The 19720-nt window shown below is 54.0% G+C and overlaps 10 protein-coding genes across 10 annotated transcripts; 4 read left to right on the top strand and 6 right to left on the bottom strand.

Annotated features, from left to right (window-relative positions):
• Positions 1 to 27: 27 nt before the first annotated feature.
• SAICODRAFT_5050 (TFIID-31kDa-domain-containing protein) lies at positions 28 to 689 on the bottom strand (the record flags this gene model as incomplete). Its single annotated transcript, XM_019169001.1, has 2 exons — positions 28 to 443; positions 554 to 689. The coding sequence occupies 2 exons, from the start codon at positions 687 to 689 to the stop codon at positions 28 to 30; spliced, it is 552 nt and encodes a 183-aa protein (XP_019026944.1).
• Positions 690 to 829: 140 nt separating this feature from the next.
• SAICODRAFT_16868 (histidine biosynthesis trifunctional protein) lies at positions 830 to 3634 on the top strand. The gene is made up of 2 exons (XM_019165708.1): positions 830 to 943; positions 1000 to 3634. The coding sequence occupies exons 1-2, from the start codon at positions 883 to 885 to the stop codon at positions 3597 to 3599; spliced, it is 2661 nt and encodes an 886-aa protein (XP_019026943.1). The 5' UTR covers positions 830 to 882; the 3' UTR covers positions 3600 to 3634.
• Positions 3635 to 3778: 144 nt separating this feature from the next.
• Positions 3779 to 5377, bottom strand: SAICODRAFT_52494 (general substrate transporter; the record flags this gene model as incomplete). Its single annotated transcript, XM_019169147.1, has 2 exons — positions 3779 to 5082; positions 5134 to 5377. The coding sequence occupies 2 exons, from the start codon at positions 5375 to 5377 to the stop codon at positions 3779 to 3781; spliced, it is 1548 nt and encodes a 515-aa protein (XP_019026942.1).
• A 19-nt stretch (positions 5378 to 5396) lies between these two features.
• Positions 5397 to 8280, bottom strand: SAICODRAFT_33175 (LNS2-domain-containing protein; the record flags this gene model as incomplete). The annotated part of the gene is made up of 2 exons (XM_019168269.1): positions 5397 to 5681; positions 6400 to 8280. The coding sequence occupies 2 exons, from the start codon at positions 8278 to 8280 to the stop codon at positions 5397 to 5399; spliced, it is 2166 nt and encodes a 721-aa protein (XP_019026941.1).
• Positions 8281 to 8714: 434 nt separating this feature from the next.
• Positions 8715 to 11603, top strand: SAICODRAFT_23180 (uncharacterized protein; the record flags this gene model as incomplete). Its single annotated transcript, XM_019166678.1, has 1 exon — positions 8715 to 11603. One exon carries the CDS (start codon positions 8715 to 8717, stop codon positions 11601 to 11603), a length of 2889 nt encoding a protein of 962 aa, XP_019026940.1.
• A 315-nt stretch (positions 11604 to 11918) lies between these two features.
• On the top strand, positions 11919 to 13034 carry SAICODRAFT_28835 (saccharopine dehydrogenase Lys3; the record flags this gene model as incomplete). Its single annotated transcript, XM_019167249.1, has 1 exon — positions 11919 to 13034. One exon carries the CDS (start codon positions 11919 to 11921, stop codon positions 13023 to 13025), a length of 1107 nt encoding a protein of 368 aa, XP_019026939.1. The 3' UTR covers positions 13026 to 13034.
• Positions 13035 to 13372: 338 nt separating this feature from the next.
• Positions 13373 to 14832, top strand: SAICODRAFT_16863 (uncharacterized protein). Its single transcript, XM_019165707.1, has 5 exons — positions 13373 to 13523; positions 13578 to 13705; positions 13759 to 13880; positions 13936 to 14046; positions 14104 to 14832. The coding sequence occupies exons 1-5, from the start codon at positions 13403 to 13405 to the stop codon at positions 14768 to 14770; spliced, it is 1149 nt and encodes a 382-aa protein (XP_019026938.1). The 5' UTR covers positions 13373 to 13402; the 3' UTR covers positions 14771 to 14832.
• Positions 14833 to 14971: 139 nt separating this feature from the next.
• On the bottom strand, positions 14972 to 16742 carry SAICODRAFT_52144 (lysyl-tRNA synthetase; the record flags this gene model as incomplete). The annotated part of the gene is made up of 2 exons (XM_019169117.1): positions 14972 to 16215; positions 16274 to 16742. The coding sequence occupies 2 exons, from the start codon at positions 16740 to 16742 to the stop codon at positions 14972 to 14974; spliced, it is 1713 nt and encodes a 570-aa protein (XP_019026937.1).
• A 179-nt stretch (positions 16743 to 16921) lies between these two features.
• On the bottom strand, positions 16922 to 18803 carry SAICODRAFT_152310 (amidase). The gene has a single exon (XM_019165557.1). The coding sequence runs from the start codon at positions 18699 to 18701 to the stop codon at positions 16995 to 16997; it is 1707 nt and encodes a 568-aa protein (XP_019026936.1). The 5' UTR covers positions 18702 to 18803; the 3' UTR covers positions 16922 to 16994.
• A 1-nt stretch (position 18804) lies between these two features.
• On the bottom strand, positions 18805 to 19670 carry SAICODRAFT_152314 (uncharacterized protein). The gene is made up of 3 exons (XM_019165558.1): positions 19312 to 19670; positions 19110 to 19226; positions 18805 to 19056 (listed from the first exon to the last, which is right to left on the bottom strand). The coding sequence occupies exons 1-3, from the start codon at positions 19626 to 19628 to the stop codon at positions 19038 to 19040; spliced, it is 453 nt and encodes a 150-aa protein (XP_019026935.1). The 5' UTR covers positions 19629 to 19670; the 3' UTR covers positions 18805 to 19037.
• Positions 19671 to 19720: the final 50 nt, after the last annotated feature.

The following is a 19720-nucleotide window of genomic DNA, read 5'->3' as shown; positions in this document are numbered from 1 at the left end:
TTCGAACATTCCCAGCGTCATCGTCTTTCACATCCCCGTCATCTCCTGATCCTCATTCGTAACAATAGGCACCGGAGCCCCCGCATCCAACTGCAATCCCTCCACTGCCCCTTCTTGCCCTTGCCCTCCTCCCCCATTTCCCCCGTGTTGTTCTTCATCCTCCTCCACAAACATCCCCTCCCGTCCTCCCAAACACCACCTCTCACTCGGAGCCCTAACCCCCCACCCCTCCCTCACAACCGGCAACGGCCTCCGATTCCTCTCCCCCGCCACCTCCAACAAAAACTCTTTCGGGGGCGGACCCCTAAATGAGTAGTTTGTTCGGGAGGAGATTGCTAGACGTAGGTCGTCGAGGGTGAGGGGTTGGGTGAGGGTTGAGAGGGGGTTGGGACGGGCGTAATCGGAGTATTCGAGGGAGGAGGAAAGGATTTGGTGGGTGTAGCCTGTGCGACGCGAACGTTAGTGAGCTGCTCAATCAATATTCCCATCGTACGCATTCATCCCAAAAGATTGAGAGCAAGACGACGCGTCTAGGGGAAGATGGGAGACGTACGATGCGCAAAATCCATCAACTGCAACGGGACTTTCTCCCCGTACTCCGGCACACCCAAATTCATCATCATCAAATGCAATAACTTCGCATCCCTTGGCTGGGCATTTGTATCTCCAGTTTCCGGTTCCACAGACATCTCGTCCTTCTCTTCTTTCTCTGTCAATACGCGATGTTTGGTGTAGAGCTCGAGGTGTATGCGTGATGCGGGTTCGTGTGGCTGATGACCAATTTCGAGGCGTCCAGATCTGAACGGAAGAGCGAGTCATCGAGCGTCCATAACAGAGAAGCTCAAGGCGGATCAGCTGCTGTTCCATAGACAAACAACGACGATGCTGATTCCTGTATTGCCGCTCGTCGACATCGAGGCGAAGGAGACGAAGGGATTGCCTCGTATGTTCTACTCTCTCCAGATCAATTGACCTTCCAGGCCGACCCGTGATGTACAGGTGAATCACTCTCCCACCTCGGCCATGTCCTGATCACAGCGACACCCGCAAACTACGACTCCATCCTCGCCTACACTAAATCCAACTCCCGCACCTACAATATCCTCATCGACGCCTCCTCCGAGCTTTCTCCAGATCAAGCCATCACCCTTCTCGACACCGGCGCCTCGCGTCTCTTCGTCACGAAACTCGAAGTAGACTCCCTCACCGATCTGGGCGTCACTCCGTCTCGTTTGGTGTTGGAGTGTGATCAGGAGGAGGCGGCGTCTGGGGATATGGACCACTACATTGAGAAGACGAGTGGGATTTATATGAGGCCTGCTCATGCAAGTCAGTTGTCGCCTGAGCTGTGTGCTACGTTGGCGAAGAAACTCGTGAATTCTATTCTTCCTACTGGTGGTAACAGAGATTTCTTCGTCGCGTTCGAGGAGGAGGGACCGAGTCCCAAGGAACTCGTGGCAGCCCATATGTTGAGCATCACCCCGATTGTCAAGGCGGAGGCGATGACCAACGACCCGAAGAAGGAGCCGGGGTTGTTGCCGATCGCTAGTGCGATTTTGAGTGCGGCGAAGACGGATAGGCCGGATGGGTTGTTTACTACACTTGTTGTCAACGAGGCTGGTGTTGCGCTCGGACTCGTTTACTCGTCTGAGGAGTCAGTGAAGGAATCCCTCCGTACCGGAACTGGTGTGTATCAGTCTCGTAACAGGGGATTGTGGTATAAGGGCGCCACCTCCGGCTCGACCCAAGAACTCATCCGTGTCGACTTGGACTGTGATGGAGATTGTTTGAGATTCACCGTCCGCCAAAAAGGCAAAGGCTTCTGCCACGAAGAAACCGAAACCTGCTTCGGCCCCCTCTCCGGTCTCGGCCACCTCGAGAACACCCTCATCGCACGCCGCTCCTCCGCCCCCACCGGCTCCTACACCGCCCGCCTCTTTTCCGACGCCCACCTCCTCCGACAAAAAATTATGGAAGAGGCAGAAGAACTCTGTGATGCTGAGGATAAGGATGAGGTAGCGTGGGAAGCGGCTGATTTGATTTACTTCGCGTTGACGCGTGTCGTTGCGATGGGTGTGTCGTTGAGCGATGTCGAGAGAAATTTGGATGCGAAGAGTAAGAAGGTTAGTCGGAGGAAGGGAGATGCGAAGGCGAAGTGGGTTGAGGCTACTAAAGACAAAGAGACCGCCTCGGGTGTTGAGGAGGCGAAGAAGGAGGGGATTGCGCCGCAGCCGAAGGAGGCGGTTCCCGCGGTTAAACCTGTTGAGAAGGTTGAGGAGGGGAGGATCGAGATGAAGCATTATGTTGCTGAGAAGCTTGATGAGAAGGAGAGAAAGGCGTTGTTGCAGCGTCCGGTCCAGAAGACGGATCAGATCATGGGTCTCGTCACTCCCATTGTCTCAGCCATCAAGGAGAAGGGTGATGCAGCCCTCCTCGAATACACCGAGAAATTCGATAAGGCAAAACTCTCCTCCCCGGTCTTGCGTGCGCCGTTTAGTGAAGAGTTGATGAAGTTATCGCAGGAGACGAAGGAGGCGATTGATTTGGCCTTCGAGAACGTGAAGAAGTTCCATGCGGCACAGATGCCCACCAAGCCTTTAGTGGTGGAGACCATGCCCGGAATCGTATGTTCTCGTTTTGCTCGCCCCATCAACAGAGTTGGTTTGTACATCCCGGGTGGAACTGCTGTTCTGCCGTCGACTGCGACGATGTTGGGTGTACCAGCGATGGTCGCCGGATGCAAGACCATCGTAATGGCATCCCCGCCCCGTGCGGATGGGAGCCTCAGCCCGGAGATTGTGTATGTCGCTCACAAGGTCGGGTGTGAGGCAATCGTGTTGGCGGGTGGTGCACAGGCTGTTGCGGCGTTGGCTTATGGAACTGAATCTGTTCCGAAGGTCGACAAGATCTTTGGTCCTGGGAATCAGTTCGTTACTGCGGCTAAGATGTTGGTTCAGAATGACTTGTCTGCGCTCGTTTCGATCGATATGCCTGCTGGACCCTCGGAGGTGTTGGTCATTGCGGATGAGAACTCCGAGCCCGTTTATGTAGCGAGTGATTTGTTGAGTCAGGCCGAGCATGGAGCTGATTCGCAGGTTATTTTGATTGCGGTTGAGATGAGTGAGAGTAAGAGGAAAGCGATCGAGGATGAGGTTCATAAGCAGGCGAGTGGGTTGCCACGCGTTGACATTATCCGGAAGTCGATCGCGCACTCATATATCTACTCGGTTAAGGATATGGATGCGGCGATGGCGTTCTCGAATGCGTACGCGCCTGAGCACCTTATCTTGCACGTCGATAACGCCTCCTCCCTCGTCGACAAGGTCGAGTCTGCTGGATCGATCTTTGTTGGACAGTACTCCCCCGAGTCGTGTGGTGATTATGCGTCGGGAACAAATCACTCGCTTCCTACGTATGGATTCGCGAACACGTATTCGGGTGTTAACACTGGATCGTACTTGAAGCATATTACGAGTCAGGAGTTGACGAGGGATGGGTTGATGGGGATAGGCAGGGCTGTGATGAGGTTGGCGGATATTGAGGGGTTGCATGCTCATCGTGATGCCGTGCGATTGAGGTTGGAGAAGTTGGAGAACTAGAGGTAGGAGGGAAGATGGTGGAGTTCGGGTGATGAAAATATGTTAGAGTGGCGTGGGTAATGGATGTAGGATATCTCTTTGGTAACATGTTTACGTATTCTTCTAAGTCTGCGCCTATGCTTACCTCTTTCCTCCTACTCGTACATCACTGCTCGCACTCTTGCTCCCAACGCACCACCCTAAGCACTCCTCCATTTCCCCTTCCTGAACCCCTCCACCACACTCTCCACATCCCTCTCCCTCGTCTCCGGCAACATAAACCACGCCCCAATTCCAGCCGCAACCATAAACCCGGCGAACACCAAAAAAGACCAAACCCCCATAGTCCTTTGCATCTGCGGAAACGCATAGCTCATCACAAACACAAACATCCAATTTAAACTCGTACTACACGAGCTAGCAGCACTAATCGCCGTCGTCGGGAAGATCTCGGGGATGAGTAGCCATGGGACTGGACCGAGGCCGAGTGCGTAGAAGAATACGGTGATGATGAGGAAGATGGAGGAGGGGATTGAAGCGTGGTGGAGGGAGAGGGGAATGATGAGAATTTCGCACGCGGCCATTCCGGCGATTGCGGTGAGGAGGAGTACGCGACGACCGGAGCGATCCATGAGGAGGGCGGCGATGGCTGTGCCGATGGTGTTCACGAAGGTTAGGGCGACGGAGACCCAGCGGGCTGTGCTGGGCGCCATGAACCCCGAGAAGAGTTGAGCGGAGAATGCGAAGATGGGCGAGATACCGGATAGCTGTTGGGCGATGTGAAGCATTGAGGCTAGGAGGAGGGGTTTCCGGAGGGTACGGGAACGGACGATTTCGAGGATTGACATACTCGCGCTCGCGATCGCATGCTCTTCTTCGTGGGCTTTGAGGAGGTTGGAGAGCTCGAGGGTCACATCGTCCGTTTCGCGGAGTTTGGCGAGACTTGCCCTCGCTTCTGTTATCTTGCCTTTTGAGACGAGGTACTTTGGGGTTTCGTAGCACCAGGGTAAGAGGGCGCTCATGAAGATTGCCCAGACTGCTGTGCCTGCGAATAGGATTCTCCAGCCTGGGTAGTAATTGAGCGGGATTGAGATGAGTTGGGCGGCGTTGAGCCCAATGCAGATACTGAAGGAGAAAACGGTGCCGAGGACTCCTCTCCACATTGGCGGGGATATCTCACCCACGTACATCGGAACCACCGAACTCGCCGCACCCGTCCCCAATCCCGACAGAAACCTCCCAAAGATAATCATACCCGGGTTCACGGAGGCAGCCATGAACACACCCGCTGCGAGAAAGATCGCGTTCGTGATATGGAATGGAATGAGACGCCCGAAACGCGCTGTGAGCGGTCCGGCGAGGAGGCCACCGAAGAGACCACCGAGGGCGAAGGAGCCGATGAAGAAGGCCCAGATGTTGGAAGACATTGGGAGACAGTCGGGTAGCGAGGAGGAGGTGGGTGTTGGGGTGCATAAGTGGATTGTATCGGCTGGGATGCTAACGGCTGTGGTTCCGTTGTTAGCTAGGGTCCAATGACTGAAGTGATGGGACGTACTTCCAATGTTCCATCCGTATTGGAAACTTCCTATGGACGCAACGAAGGTTGCAAAGAGTAGATGTCGCGTCAAAGGCTGCTCCGGTAACGCGTCCTCTCCACTTGCAAGAGGCGGCAATGATACGGTCGACAGCGCCCTCGAGGAGAGTTCACTCGACTGAATGTAGACATCATCTGGCTTCAACCCCTTCCCATCCCTTCTCGTCAGCGAAGGAGGAGGCAAAGCTTCGACACACTCCGTCATGATTGCTTCCTGCTTCGACTCAGTGACAGACATCTGGCGGGACTACCGTTGCCGATATTTTATATGACATCGCCATGACTCGAGCACCAACAATAAAAAAGAGGGGACAATCCCGATTTTCCGGCCGCGGATTTGTTGTTTGCGCACCGAGGAAGGAAATCGCGCCCGGTCCCCGAGGGGCCTCCGGCTCTGTCAGGGCGCGCGAATCCGGGGCCGCAACTAGCGCCTTTGAAGTCCATTTAGCCGCCGGTCGCTTATGCCTGTGCGAATCCACGGCATGGGAAGGTGACAGTTTCGACCGCAGCTGTCCAAAAGGGTGTGCTTATTGCGGGTATATCATGAGCCTATATGCATGTTCACGCTCTTAGCAATCTACATGGTTGAAGCAGTGCGGAAGACGCTCCACCCGGGAGTTGCGCCCTTCAAATCCAAGAGTTAACTCCGTGCACGGCGCACACCGGCATCAAGATCCCTTGTAATATCTTGAATTGTACTTCAAAAGAACAAAGCAGTTCTTCCAACCGCTATGAGAACCGTGCGCGGGGCTTTTGGATATTACCATGCTATTTGTGGAGACGACAGATGGCCAATGAGGCGTGGGAAATTATATTGTCGTTCCTTCATGACGGAAGGGAGGGAACATCCAGCAGCACTTGCGCGAACTACCGAGTACAGATAGATCCAAGACATGAGTTCGACAAGACAAACCTTGGTGCTTTCTTCACGTTACTCGTCAGGCACCGGACAATCGAAGCCTGTGCAATCATGTCGGCTGAGCGGACTTTTCCTGGAAACCTCCAATTGTGACTTTCCCAAAAGCGGGACGGGAGACAGCCTGGGGATATTCAAAGATGTTGCCGCTCGGGGGAACGCTTAGGGAGATGAGTTGAGATACGACAAGAAGAGCACAGCCCACATGTATATGAATTCCTGACCGATCAACGGTTCCTACAACTTATGCTCCGTCCACCTCGTCATAATGATCAAATGCTGCCCGCGGACTACAGCGTCAAAGCCTGCACGTTCAAGCGCAAATCATCATCCGCTTCATAACTCTCATCTCCTTTCCCTCCCTCATCATAACTCCCTTCGTCGTCGTCATCCTCTTCCTCGCTTTCTTCTTCGTCACTAAGAGGAAGATCCGGAATGGGTTCCCTCCAGAAGTTAACGTCCGTGTACTCTGCTTGTAGTGCTGCCACCACAGGCGGGAAAAAGTGATCCACGAGGTCATTGATCGAGATATAGGATGACCTGTATCCTGCCAGTTCGAGGAGCTCCATTCGTACCTCTCCAGTCGAGTTAATGGTAAAGATCCGCGAACTGGGAATTCCGACGCTTCGGTACGATAACGCATCCGTGATACGGTTTCCGTAGCCAGCGTAGAATGGATTACTCCCCTCACCGTACAAATGCCTGATATCCTTCAAACAGGCCATCTTGAACACTTCCGGTTTCCTGAGGATCATTTCCCTCTTCAACGCCGCCATTGTCCGGTCAGGACTCATGATGACGGGTCCATCCGGCATTTTGATCCCGGTCTGCTCGATACTCTTGAGGTATGCTCTTGTCGCATCGGCTTGACCGACACTTCGGGAGGTCAGGTAGAGGATGTTATACCCATTCTTCGCAATATCCGTGTACAGCTTGGCAACACCGGGATGTGTCCAATCGCGACCAACCATCGTAAAGATATGCCCAAGCGCATCCGACTTCGTAATCGTACCGTCGATGTCGGAGATGACTACTGGTACACTGTATGACCAATAGAAGATGTTGGCGTTACATGTTGCATTGCCTTTGTAGGACGAGACGACGGTGAATGAGATTGGGTTCATGCCTGGCTTGAGGTTAAGGCTTCGTAGTTGTTCCGAGGTTAAACGGAGGGTCTTGGCATAGTTTGACCGGTGTCGGCCGTCTTTAGTGTCGGGTGATGGAGATGTATCACGACTTCGCGGAGGCGAGAGCGGGGGCGGTGTCGACAGTCCTTCTGATCTTGCCCTGCCAATGCTGATGGCATCATCGCTTGTCTGTTCATCGCTTTCGCTCCTCGGGTACTTTCTCTGCTCCGCGTCCTCCTTTGCCTCCTCACTTGCGTAGATCCATAGGTTACCCTCACGATCAGCTCCAACGAGTGACTCAATATCAACTTCCGTGCCTCCTTCTCCCTTCAGTTCTTCTTCCAAGATACGGCGTACCTCGCGCTCGGCTTCGATCGAGTCGGAGAGGGAGGCCTTGTAACCGTGCATGTCGAGCATCACGTCCCCGGTTTGGGTGACCTCAGACAGAATGTTCTTCTCGGAGAGGCGCTCTCTTAATTGACGTGCACGCTCAATGCTTACTTGACTTGAAGGACGAGCATCAAGACGTGGCCGTTGTGAGATCTGTCCATTGCCAATCGTCTTGCTTCGTTCTGGCCTTGTAGCGCTCAACGGCGGTGTTGCCGGGGAGCCGGACCAGTCGCCACTTGTTGGACGCTGCCTAATCGGATCTGGTGATGCTGTTGTTGGTGGTGTCGCGGGTTTATCCAGATCAAAATCATCCGGCTCCGACATGTTCGCTGCCTCTTCGTCGGCATCTTTCTGACTTTGCGTCGGACTACCTATCGCACTCAACACCGGACTAGTCTGCCACTCCTTCGGAACCTCGGACTCTGTCTCGAACACGAAGAAAGCCTCTCCTCCCTCACCCAGCTTCATCTTGAAATCAACAGCGTCGCCATTGACTTTGAACAGCACCTTCTTCTCAGAAGGACGGAGCAGGGAGAATTTGCCAAAACGGACATGAAACGGCGAGCAAGACAGGTTCTTCTCAGCGTCTTCGATTACGATTACGTCGATTGCGCCAGATAATGTCGCTGGATTGATCGAGTTCCAGGTATTTGTCAGACGGCGGACGTATTCCATTGCGAACCTATCGGAAGCCCATAAACGGGCGGATCAAAACTGAGCGATGTATGATGGATGTATGCTACCCTGGAATGGGAAGCAGGAGGTGTATGCGGCTGCAACTGTGCGGTTCGGCGGTGTTGAGATCGTATATTGCTCGGCGGCTCTCGGCGGAGTACCCCAACGTCATACACGTGAATGAGGTAGAACATGAAGTTCTTATCGCATTCCAGGATCTCTACGAGTGAATACTACGGCAATCAACTAGACTCTCCTGATGTATAGGTACTCAACGGACCAAAGTCACCTCACCTGCCTTTCAAGGTTTGCTCGCCAAAAGTCGACCCAGGCACCGATGAACTGCAGCTCGAAGCTCCCCGAGCGTCCGTAAAAACACTACACCAACAACAATCACACATCCCACCTACAGCGACAAGACAATCCAGCAGGGCATGCTCCCCCTTTTCTTCACCCTCGCAGCCCTTGCCTGGATCGTCCACCGCGTTTCCCGAATTCTCTCCATCCCGATCCCTACCCTCGTCAAACTAATTGGCTTTGACGTCCCACTGCCTCCCAAGGTCTCCCTCGATGCAGTCACAAAGGACTCAATTACCTTGCATTGGTTACCGGAAAAGGGCGGGAGTGTCACGAAACATGTGATCAGCATGAACGGACAACCGGTGGGGGAGAGTGAAAAACGGGAGACGAGTGTGACGGTCACTGGATTGACGCCAGGACAGGGCTATGCTGTTCGTATCATTGCGGCGAATGCACAGAATTTTCAGGCACCGGGAGAAGTCATCAGGGTTCGGACGCGGAGGGCGAGTTACAGTGATGGGACTGCATTGGAAAACGGTCATCCGACGGCCACAACAGAGGACCCGGAAATTCACGCACATACTCACCCACGAACACCGCCTATCGACGCAGTTTCTTCACCTCTGAACCGTCGTGGCCTCTTGTCCAACCGACGTTCCGTCTCCGCCTCCAGTGTCGACCCAGCATCCGCCAACACCCCGCCACCAGAACCTGCCACGACCGAAACCATCGAATCCTTGACGGCCCAACTCGAGCAAATTCGACGCGAAACAACCGAACTCGAAGCACAAATCCAGCATGTAGAGGAGGAACACGCGGTGGCAGAGGCGGTATTGTTGGCGGAGTTGGAAGGGTTGAGGGAGAAAAAGAAGGAGGAGGATGTGGCCAGGGGACAGTTAAGGACGGAGACGAAGACGTTGGAGGAGAGTAAGCGGAGTGTGGAGGCTCATAAAACGCGTGCGGAGAGGGCATTGAGGGGTGAGGAGGAGAGTGTGAGGAAGTTGAAGAATGAGATGAGGCGGCGGAAGGAGGAGATCGAGACGACGAAGCAGCGGGTGGAGAAAATGCGTGCTCAAACCGCGGAGGAGGACGTTCAGGCCGAGTCTCGTATTATCGAACTCCAATCTGAGATTGCGCAAACTCATGGCCATATTGCTAACCTGGATGCTCATATCCGCGATTTGTCCGCACAGCTCAAGGACCTTGAGGCGCAACACTCCTTATTAGCCGCGTCCCTTCCCGAGGCGGAAGCCAGGGAGCAGGAGCTGGATGAATATGAGGAGCGGGCCTGGAACGAGAGACAGAGGCTTCTCGAGAGGCGTTACGTGGAAGTGTTTCATCAATATTCTAGGGCGGAGGAAGAGTGGAAGAGGGCACAAGAGGCAATCAGCCTGGCGAACGGCAACGGCTTGAACGGCGCTGGTGTCGGGAGGAGCGGGAGTCCCGCGAGTCCCGTCACTGGCGAGTTCGAAACCGGGAGGGGCAAGAGGAAGGGCGGGAGGAGGAGGAACAGAGGGAATGGCAACTTGGTCGGCAATGGAGCTGCGAAACTTGGGTACTACGGCGATGGCGGTAGCGGCATGGGCATGAACGGCAGCGGCTACGGACGTCACCCCCCCATGTCTGGTTACCCCGAGGACGAAGTCGCAAGCGAAAATGGAGCCTCCGCACCACTCAGTCCTTCACTCTCCGCCCTCCTCCCCAGCAACCTCTTCGGACAGGAAGATTTCCCACCATCTTCTACACCCTCGTTTTATGATATTATGCGTGGGGTGTCGTCGCATAATAGCGGAGGTGTGGGTGCGTTGACGGGAGCGAGTGGAAGTCCGGTTAGTTCGAGTTCTGGGACGCCGTTGAGTAGTCCGAGTATCTCGAACCAGAGGTTGGTGAGTCCGTTGGTTCCGCCTGGGCTTGGACATGCGCCTGCTGCGGGTACTGGTGCGGTGGACAGGACTGCCAACTTCTCGCCGCCGCCGACAGTGGATGCACAGGTCGATAGGCATATTAGCCCGGTTAGCACATTGAACGGTATCCTACTTTCTCCGGCCAACGATGCCGCTGCGGGTAAGATCGGTTCACGCAGATTCGGGAGCTTCTTTGGTCATTCGCATCAGAAGCAGGCGCCTGGTGTTGGCGTTTCGGATATGAAGAGGGGTAATACTCTCCCGCCTATCGAGCCGCCTGCGTTGGGTACACTCAGCCAGAAACACACCAGGAGTCTGCCGAAATCCGACCTTGCGCCTATCGGTACCAGGCCGAGGAGTGGAAGTGCTGCGAGCCAGACGAGTGGACCTCCCATGGGTGTTTCGGCTGGGAACTCGCCTGCTGCTGTTGGTGAGAGGCGAGGCAGTACTGTTGGCTTGGGTGGCGAGAGGAGGCCGTTTGATTCGTTTTTCGATCCGTTGAGTCCGAGTCAGTTGTTGCAGCCTGGAAGTGCTATCGGCATGGACCGCTGGAGTACCTCTTCGTTGCCTAGGCCGAGCATGGATGGGTCGTCCTTCGGGTGGCCTGTTACTGGCGCCGATGCCGGCGTGTTAGGCAGGAGTCCGGAGTTGACGTCGAGTGTGTTTAACCCACTTGACACTACTTGGAGTATGAACCCTGCACGTAGCCCTGCGTTGGGTGGAGTGAGCATGCATAATTCGCCGATTGTGTCGAGTGTTGCGGTTTCTACTTCGGCTTCGGCGTCGCCTGTCGGGAGTAGTGCTACCTCTACGCATTTAAATCCCGATGCTAGGCCATTTCAGAGCTCGTTGCCTGGATTGGGAGAGAAAGACTCCAGTCCCAGGGCGAGTGCGTTCGGTTCGGTAGCTAGCAAGAAAGCGAGGTTCTCCTTCAGCAGGCGTGGGAGTTCGAGGTTCAATCCGTTCGGAAGTCTGAAGGATGGGATTTTTGGGCACAGGGCTGCGGTGGAGGTGCATGATGTTGATGTTGATGTTGAGAAGGGCGGGGAGCTGGAAGATGTTCCTGCTATTGACATTGATGACGAGGATCATGGTTACAGCGCCAAGGACTCTGCTTAGGACCAGTACGCCTACTGCACTACGATAGTTACGGAAATGATATCATTCGTTGCATTTCATCTTCGTTCTTATCGTGCAACATCTTAAGCTGGACGGCGAATCGGAGTCAATCATTATCCATCTCTTCTTTTTCCCACATAGTCTTAATTTAAGCTTCGAGTCACTTCGCTAAGCCGGCTATCAGTCGCCGCATCTTCATGCGCCACGCCCGAGACCCTTCCCTGTCGTGTACGTACCGCGACATAAAGTTCCTCGAGCTCCCACACAGCACTTGAGGTCCCGAATCAATTGCAATCAATCAAGCAACCCTACGAAATGTCTGCTCCTCACCTCTGGCTCCGTGCCGAATCCAAGGCTATGGAACACCGCTCCGCCCTCACCCCCACCACCGCCAAGGCTCTTATTGATGCTGGCTTCAAGATCACCATCGAGCGTTCCACTCTCCGCATCTTTGACGACGCCGAATTCGACAATATCGGTGCTCCCCTTGTCGAGGAAGGGTCCTGGAGAGATGCACCTAAGGACGCGTACATCATTGCTTTGAAGGAGTTACCCGAGAACGACGACACCCCACTTCCTCACGACCACATCATGTTTGCGCACTGCTATAAGCAGCAGGGTGGGTGGAAGGATGTTTTGGCGAGGTGGCCGCGTGGTGGGGGTGTATTGCTGGACCTTGAGTTCTTGCAGGATGAGAGTGGTCGCCGTGTTGCTGCGTTCGGATTCCACGCCGGTTTCGCGGGTGCGGCATTGGCGATTGAGTCCTGGGCTTGGCAGCAAACTCACAGTCCCGAGAAGCCTTTGCCGGCCGTTACTCCTTACCCCAACGAGGGCGAGTTGATTTCTCACATCAAGGAGGTTGTCGCGGAGGGTGTTGAGAAGAATGGTGGAGAGTATCCTCGTATCCTCGTCATCGGTGCTCTTGGCCGTTGTGGATCTGGTGCGGTCGATATGGCTCGTAAGGCTGGTATTCCTGAGGAGAATATCATCAAGTGGGACATGGCCGAGACTGCCAAGGGTGGACCTTTCCAGGAGATCGTCGACTCTGACATTTTCGTCAACTGCATCTACCTTTCTCAGCCTATCCCCCCCTTCATCTCCCCCAAGTTCATGGAGAACAAGGATCGCAAGCTCCAGGTTATCTGCGACGTCTCCTGCGATACGACAAACCCCCACAACCCCATCCCCGTCTACTCCATCAACACCACCTTCGACAAGCCCACCGTTCCCGTCGACATCAAGACTGGTCCTCACTGTACCGTTATCTCTATCGACCACTTGCCTACGCTTTTGCCTAGGGAGTCTTCGGAGGCGTTCTCAAGTGCGCTTTTGCCAAGTTTGTTGCAGTTGAAGGATAGGAAGAATGCGAGGGTTTGGCAGGATGCGGAGAAGCTGTTTAACGAGAAGGTTGCTACTTTGTAAGATATAGATTGGGAAATGTGCACGATATGATTGATACGAGTGGGAAAACGTAGCGATGAATAGACATGACGTTTTCTGGTCTACGTACAAGCGTACGGCAACCGACCGTTGCTGCTCAATAGCCTACGTTAGCCATAACACATACGCGGTTTTAGAAACCCAACCACCCAGCATTCCTCATAAGCTTACCCTTCCATCCAGCCCGACATCCTCCTGCATTCGAAGTCTTTTGTCCATGCTTCATCCCACGATGCATCGTTCTGCACGATCCTGCTGCAAGTACACCGTCCCCGCGATACTGTAAGTCAGCGCCTGACGTATGCGTCCGAGATCAAACGAGCCTCCATCAACCAGCAATCACAGCATACAGTCCGCTGATGGAGCAACTAGCAGAAGAGTTTGAGAAGCTCGAGCAGAGATGCAATGCCTCTAAATCCACGGAGAGCGTAGAGAAGTGTATCGAGCTGCTGATGGAAGCGAAGGAGGCTATCGAAGCGGGTATGTCTTGGTCAAGGTGGATCATTGGGCCTGACTGATGAAAGTGGGGGATAGATCCGGGGAATGCACAGGCGACGGTTGCACAGCTGAAAAAGCAGTTAAGTGTAATCACGAGTCGGATGAACGAAGACATGAAGAAAGTCTACAACGGGCTCGGAAAGTACGGGAAAGCGATTGACAAGGTCGAATGGTCTGGCAGTGTGGACCATGCGTACATGCTGATACCGTTTGACAGACCTTCAAAGCAAACCTTGACCTTGTCAACAACGAACGTGCATTCGAGGGAAAGGAGCACGTCGTGAACGAGACTATTGCTATGCATTTCGTACGACAAGGACAGTTTGGGTTGGCGAATACGTTTATTGAGGCACGCTGCTTGCGAATGTGATTCGGAGGGAAGTCACTTACGCAGTGATGTACAGGAAGCAAACATCGATATCAAACCAGATGTACAAGCACGATTTGAGGAGATGTACCGGATCCTCGAAGCACTACGACAAAAACAGCTTGAACCCGCAATAACGTGCGTACTTCAACACCTTCGTCGTCTTTTGTGTTGAGACTAACGAGAGATACACAGATGGTCATCCACACGCCGTCCTTACCTCGACCAACACGGCTCAAACCTCGAATTCGACCTCCACCGCCTCGCTTTCATCCAACTTTTCACCTCCGGACAAATTCCTGAAGCACTCGTCTACGCTCGAACACAATTCCCCACATTCTCGACAAGGCATTTACCCGCAATACAAAAGTTGATGTGTGCATTCGCATACGCAAGAAATCTCCGGAACTCGCCGTATGCGTCCCTCTTCTATGCCGAGACGATGTGGGATGACATACAATCCCTTTTCCGACGGGAATACTGCGAATACCTCGGTCTCGGCGCCGACTCGCCTCTGAGCACAACTGCACACGCCGGCGCCCTCTCCCTCCCAACCCTCGTCAAAATGACATCCCTCCTCAAGACCCCCTCCACCATCTCCACCACCGCCCCCTGGAAATCTGCCCCCTCCCTCCCCATCGAGATCCCGCTCCCAAAACAATACCTGTTTCATTCGGTTTTCACGTGCCCTGTGAGTAAGGAACAAGCAACGGAGGAGAACCCGCCGATGATGATGCCGTGTGGGCATGTTGTCTGTAGGGAGAGTTTGGGGAGGTTAAGTCGTGGTCATGCGGTTAAGTTTAAGTGTCCGTATTGTCCGAGTGAGAGTGTTAGTGCTGATGCGAGGAGGGTGTGGTTTTGATGAGATTGTGGTATTTTCTGGGCTGGTTTGGGTATAGGTACGGTGTTTCGTTTGGATTTCTTCATCATATTCTTCAACACATGCAATTTCGCATCGATTCTATGCTTCTTCACCACCACCTTTCGCTATATCGTATCAACGCCTGGTTTTTGATTTATGAAGGAAGCCTGTACGCCATGATGCTCTACACAAACGCCCACCCTATAGCAAATCCCTCGTCTCCTTATCCTTCTGCCCCTCCTTCTCACCGGGCGCCCTCAAGCCCAACCCCTGCCCAACAGTATGCTTCAACCCCCCAAAACTCAAAACCTCCCCAATCCTCGTCTTCCCCGTCATCAACATAACCCACCGATCAATCCCCATTCCCCACCCCCCCGTCGGCGGTAACCCCCACTCCAACGCATGAACAAAACTCTCATCCACGGCCGGGATCTCCGAGTCTCCGGATTCGCGATCAGATTGTTGCAGCGTGAATTTCGCGCGTTGGGAGATTGGGTCGTTTTCCTCCTCGTACGCATTACAGATTTCTTGTGAGTTTACATAGAGTTCGAAGCGGTGGCTTACTCTATGTCCGTTGATTTCGGAGCCTTTTGCGAGGGGGGACATGATTTCTGGGATATGGGTGATGAACGTGGGTTGGATACATTGAGGCTCGAGGTAGTGCGATGCGAGTTTGTCGAGAAGTTTTGAGGGTGTGGATGGTGATGGGGGCTTTATCCCGAGGTCTTTTAGGAGGGTGAGGAGGGATTCGGTTGTGTTTTCGTCGTCGAGTTGCGGTAGTTTTCGCCCCATTGCGGTTTCGAGCGCGGGGATAAACTCGATCCTTCTAAACGGTATCGCGAACGAGATCGGTTCCCCACCCGTCGGATCAGTGGGGTTGAGAATCGTTGAATCTCCATCCTTCAAATGTGCTACCATGCCTGAGAGTAAATCTTCTGTGTCCCGGATGAGATCGTCAAGGTTGGCGTATGCTTGGTAGTACTCGCAGGATGTGAATTCGGGGTTGTGGGTTGCGTCGATACCTTCGTTTCGGAAGCATTTGCCAATCTCAAACACCCTATCCAGACTCCCGATGACGAGACGCTTCAACCACAGTTCGGGAGCGATTCGGAGACTCAGCTCTTTTTTCCCTGTGACTTTACTTTGTGTAATAAACGGCGTCGCACTCGCCCCACCCATCGTATCACTCAAGATCGGCGTCTCAACCTCCACAAAGCCTCTGTCCACCAAGAATTTCCGTAGATATGTGAGAATTTTTGATCGTACTCGGAGGGCGTTGGCGGCGGATTGGTTTACCATGAGGTCGATGTGTCTGTTTCGCATGCGTTTGTCGAGGTCGAGGGGGGTGAGGGGAGGGGGGTGGAGGCAGGGGGATAGGAGGATTTGGGAGGATGTGAAGATGGAGAGTTCGCCGACGTTTGTTTTGCCTGGGATTCCGGTCATCGCTATCAACGTTCGTTAGCCGGAGTTCGAATCAACTGAGGATGAAGGTGAATCACGTACAAATATAATCTCCACGATGAAACATATGGTGCATCTTCGTGAACTCCTCCGGCGTCCCGTCAAACTTCCTCAGTGAACATACAGCCTGTAACTTCTTCCCATCCTGCACGATATCGTAGAAATACAACTTTGACGACGACGCGCTCTTCCTGCCTATTCGTCCACGCAGGGTAACAACTTCTTCACCTCTCCCACCCTTTCCGAGCGTCTCGCCATACTTCGCGATAAATCTGCTGACATCAATCGCTCGTTCGTCAAATTCGACCCGTGGATATGGCTCTACACCAAGTTCCTCGAACAGTTTTCGGCGTTGCTTGATATCTGGTCGATCCTCGCCCTCCGTTTTTTTTTCTGGTCGGGCGAGAGGTGGAGGACGCCGGTCGCTATAGAATCTGATGGAAGCTGGTCTTAGAGATCGTGGACATGCAGTCGAAATTGCGAATCGTAATGCTGGTGGAAGGCCCTTCATTGTGTGTGGGGTTATGTCATCGCAGTCGGTACAAGGTTTATCTGGCAACGTTACAGTACAGGAGCAAACTGCACGTGCCCGGGCATCGTGGGGAAGCGAGCGTTGAGGTGAGAAAACGACATGCGATAAATGCAATCTCAGCATTCACTGACGGATATCACTTCGAACGGGAGGCTTGTGAAACGGCTCAATACACTGGGTATATTGGGAACAACAAGAAACAAACGGGTATACGATAGCAGAAACAACTCCTCAAGCAGCCTCCTTCAAAGCCTTCTCGATAACCATCAACAACCCAACACACTTCTCATCCTCCAATCTCTTACAGACAATCTGCAACCCCGCCGGCCCACCCTTATAGAATTCCGCATCATAATCATCATACAACGCTTGATCAAGCTCATTCGCCGCCTCGAACGTCTCGGGCTTGACGTCAATCGCCGGATCGGCGGTCGTGACAGGGAATGCGCCCGTGGAGAGATCGAGGAGGGGCGTGACGAATGAGTATCCCATCCAACGATAGTTACCTCGGTTAGGCTTCGAAGCGTGAGGAGCGACAGGCATGATATACCCATCGATCGGCTTCCCCGTACTCGTCGACTTTGCCGTCTCAGCCCACCACTTCAAATACTCAGCCGCGTAAACATTCCTCTCCTGCTGTACCTCCCACGTCTCCAATACACTCATCTCCGTACTCTGTGCCTTCCCGTTCTTGTCAGTGGGGAACAACAACCCTTTCACCTCGTCTAACCACGGCTCGCCTGAGGCCTCGATGTGTTGAGCCATTTCTTTTCCGCCGTCCGCGGAGTAGAGTTTTCCGATGATGCGGATAGCGCGGGCGTGGTCGTAGGCCTCTACATCGATGACTTCATGCCCAGCGGCGAGGAGTGCCGAACGCGTCATCTCGAGTGCGCGAGCAATGGGTGGATGAGGATGTGCAACCCCATCCCAAGTAATCATCCCAAACACACGTTTCCCCTCCTGCACTGCCCTCTCCTTCCCCATATCCCACGGCATCGGAATAACCTCCGGATCCCACTGCCACGGCTCACTCGACAAATACCCACTCATGAAGAGCGAGAGGTCAGCGGGCGAGTGCGACATCGGCCCTGCACAAGACGTGACGGCTTCCTGCCCCACCATACTATTCGCCGCGCCCCAGTATGAGATGCGGCCGTGAGATGGTCTCAAACCCCACAACCCGCAGAAACTACTCGGTAACCGAACGGACCCGCCGATATCTGTTCCGACACCCATTGGGCTTCCCCTAAACGATACCAGTGCTCCTTCGCCGCCGGAGGAGCCACCTGGGGAGAGGGAGGTTGAGTTTGGGTTGAGGGTTAGCTGGAAGATGTTGTTGTATGTATCCCCCATCATCAACGTCTGCGGAATATTAGTCTTGACGAACGGAATCGCACCGGCCGCTTTCAGTGACTTGACCAACACTGAATCCTCCTTTGCCACATCCCCGATCCAGGAGACGTATCCCATCGTCGTCTCGACACCCTCGACTTTGAATTGGTCTTTGAGCGAGATGGGAAGACCGTGTAAGGGACCCACCGTCTTCCCTCCCGTCTCCTGGTAGTATTTGTCGAGTTCTTCTGCCCGCTCCAACGCCTGATCAAAGAAAACCTCGGTGAGGGGGTTCACCAATCCCTGCGCAACCGTCGCCCGATGACAAAAAGCCTTCATGACCTCGACCGCGTTCCACCTTCCCTCCTTCATTCCCGCAACGAGATCCGCTGCGTTGGTTTCCGTGATCTCCAATTCTTCTTTTGTGAATAAACCACTTTTGCGCGGGAAGTCGAGGAGGGAGAGGCCGGCCTTACCGGGGGTGGGAGGGGGGATCGTGGGGAGGAGGGAGGGGGGGATGAGGTATTGGGAGGGGAGGAGGGCGTCTCGGGCGGCGCGTTTGGCGTTGGCTTTTTCGGCCCAGGGGGGGAGGGATTCGGTGACCATGGCTTGCTTTGTTGCTCGTTGTTATCTTTTTGGTGAGCTGATCTGATCTGTAGCTGCTACGTATAGACAAGCGGGGGGGGGCTGGGGTTCTTTATGTACGGCGAACCCGTTATCCCTTGCCGAGCCTCGCGACACGGTGGATACGCAGGGTTATCAGTTATCCGAAGGTGGGGACGGGACATGTGAGCCAATTCGTGTGGGGGAGATGAAATGCTCATGCTGGTATCCGACGCTTGCGAGCGGCTCCTGCTCCTGTGTGCCTGCAGCTTGTGACTGTGCCAAGGGCAGTTATTACAAGATCAGTTGCAGTATAGTTTGTGGATGCAGGCTGTATTGCTATCCTACTCTCTCACATCTACAGTACACCGACATCGTCAGCATTCATCCACAACAAAGTCCGGTCCCAACCTCTCCGCAACCCTCGACGAAACGACGGCATCACATTCCTCAGAGAGAAGATTAGATTTGGTTATTTCGCGTCCTGGACTGCCCAGAACCCAAGAGTGGGCTGGCAGTCTCGTAGTACTTCATACAGTTCGTGGTCATCTTTGGATGTTGATGCCGCCGGGGGCAAACGAGGGGGCGGGGGGAGGGAAGGAGGAGGGCTTACCGGTACACGAGGAAAAGGAGTTGACGATGGATGCTGGGCCAGAGAGAATTTGGTGTGCTGTTCTTACCGTATGGTCCCGGTATGTGCTTCCCCTGAGTGTGTACAGTACACACCGCCCCCCCTGCGTCGAAGTCTGGAGTGTGCGTGTGCCGCGGCCCGAGTGCTGCTGCGCTTTTATAACTCACACCGCCGACAAGGGACGGTAAGAAATAGAAAGTGCTTGGCGGTTGAGAGCCGAGACACACATACAAGCTTAAGAGGAACGCGATAGCTGCTGCTGCTGCTGCTGCTGCTATTGGTATTTCGAGCGAGGGCATTGAGGTACTTGCTACCGTTGTTCGCCTTCGCCATTGCGTCGAGAGCATTTATCCTCGTGAGGGAAATTCTCCGAGCCGTTCAAGGGCCGCGT

This window comes from Saitoella complicata (assembly GCF_001661265.1).
Source record: "Saitoella complicata NRRL Y-17804 unplaced genomic scaffold SAICOscaffold_2, whole genome shotgun sequence".
NCBI classification, from domain to species: Eukaryota; Fungi; Ascomycota; class Saitoellomycetes; order Saitoellales; family Saitoellaceae; genus Saitoella; species Saitoella complicata.
This window is presented reverse-complemented; position numbering and strand designations above follow the sequence as displayed.

Bases quoted from the DNA above. Each gene is read 5' to 3' on its own strand.
- SAICODRAFT_152314 (XM_019165558.1), bottom strand. From the start codon at position 19,628: ATGCCCTCGCTCGAAATACCAATAGCAGCAGCAGCAGCAGCAGCAGCT. The intron at 19,227-19,311 runs GTAAGCCCTCCT...AACTGTATGAAG, and splicing joins CTCCTTTTCCTCGTGTACCG to TACTACGAGACTGCCAGCCC.
- SAICODRAFT_16863 (XM_019165707.1), top strand. From the start codon at position 13,403: ATGGAGCAACTAGCAGAAGAGTTTGAGAAGCTCGAGCAGAGATGCAAT. The intron at 13,706-13,758 runs GTCGAATGGTCT...ACCGTTTGACAG, and splicing joins ACGGGAAAGCGATTGACAAG to ACCTTCAAAGCAAACCTTGA. The intron at 14,047-14,103 runs GTGCGTACTTCA...AGAGATACACAG, and splicing joins CAGCTTGAACCCGCAATAAC to ATGGTCATCCACACGCCGTC.
- SAICODRAFT_16868 (XM_019165708.1), top strand. From the start codon at position 883: ATGCTGATTCCTGTATTGCCGCTCGTCGACATCGAGGCGAAGGAGACG. The intron at 944-999 runs GTATGTTCTACT...CGTGATGTACAG, and splicing joins GGAGACGAAGGGATTGCCTC to GTGAATCACTCTCCCACCTC.
- SAICODRAFT_152310 (XM_019165557.1), bottom strand. From the start codon at position 18,701: ATGGTCACCGAATCCCTCCCCCCCTGGGCCGAAAAAGCCAACGCCAAA.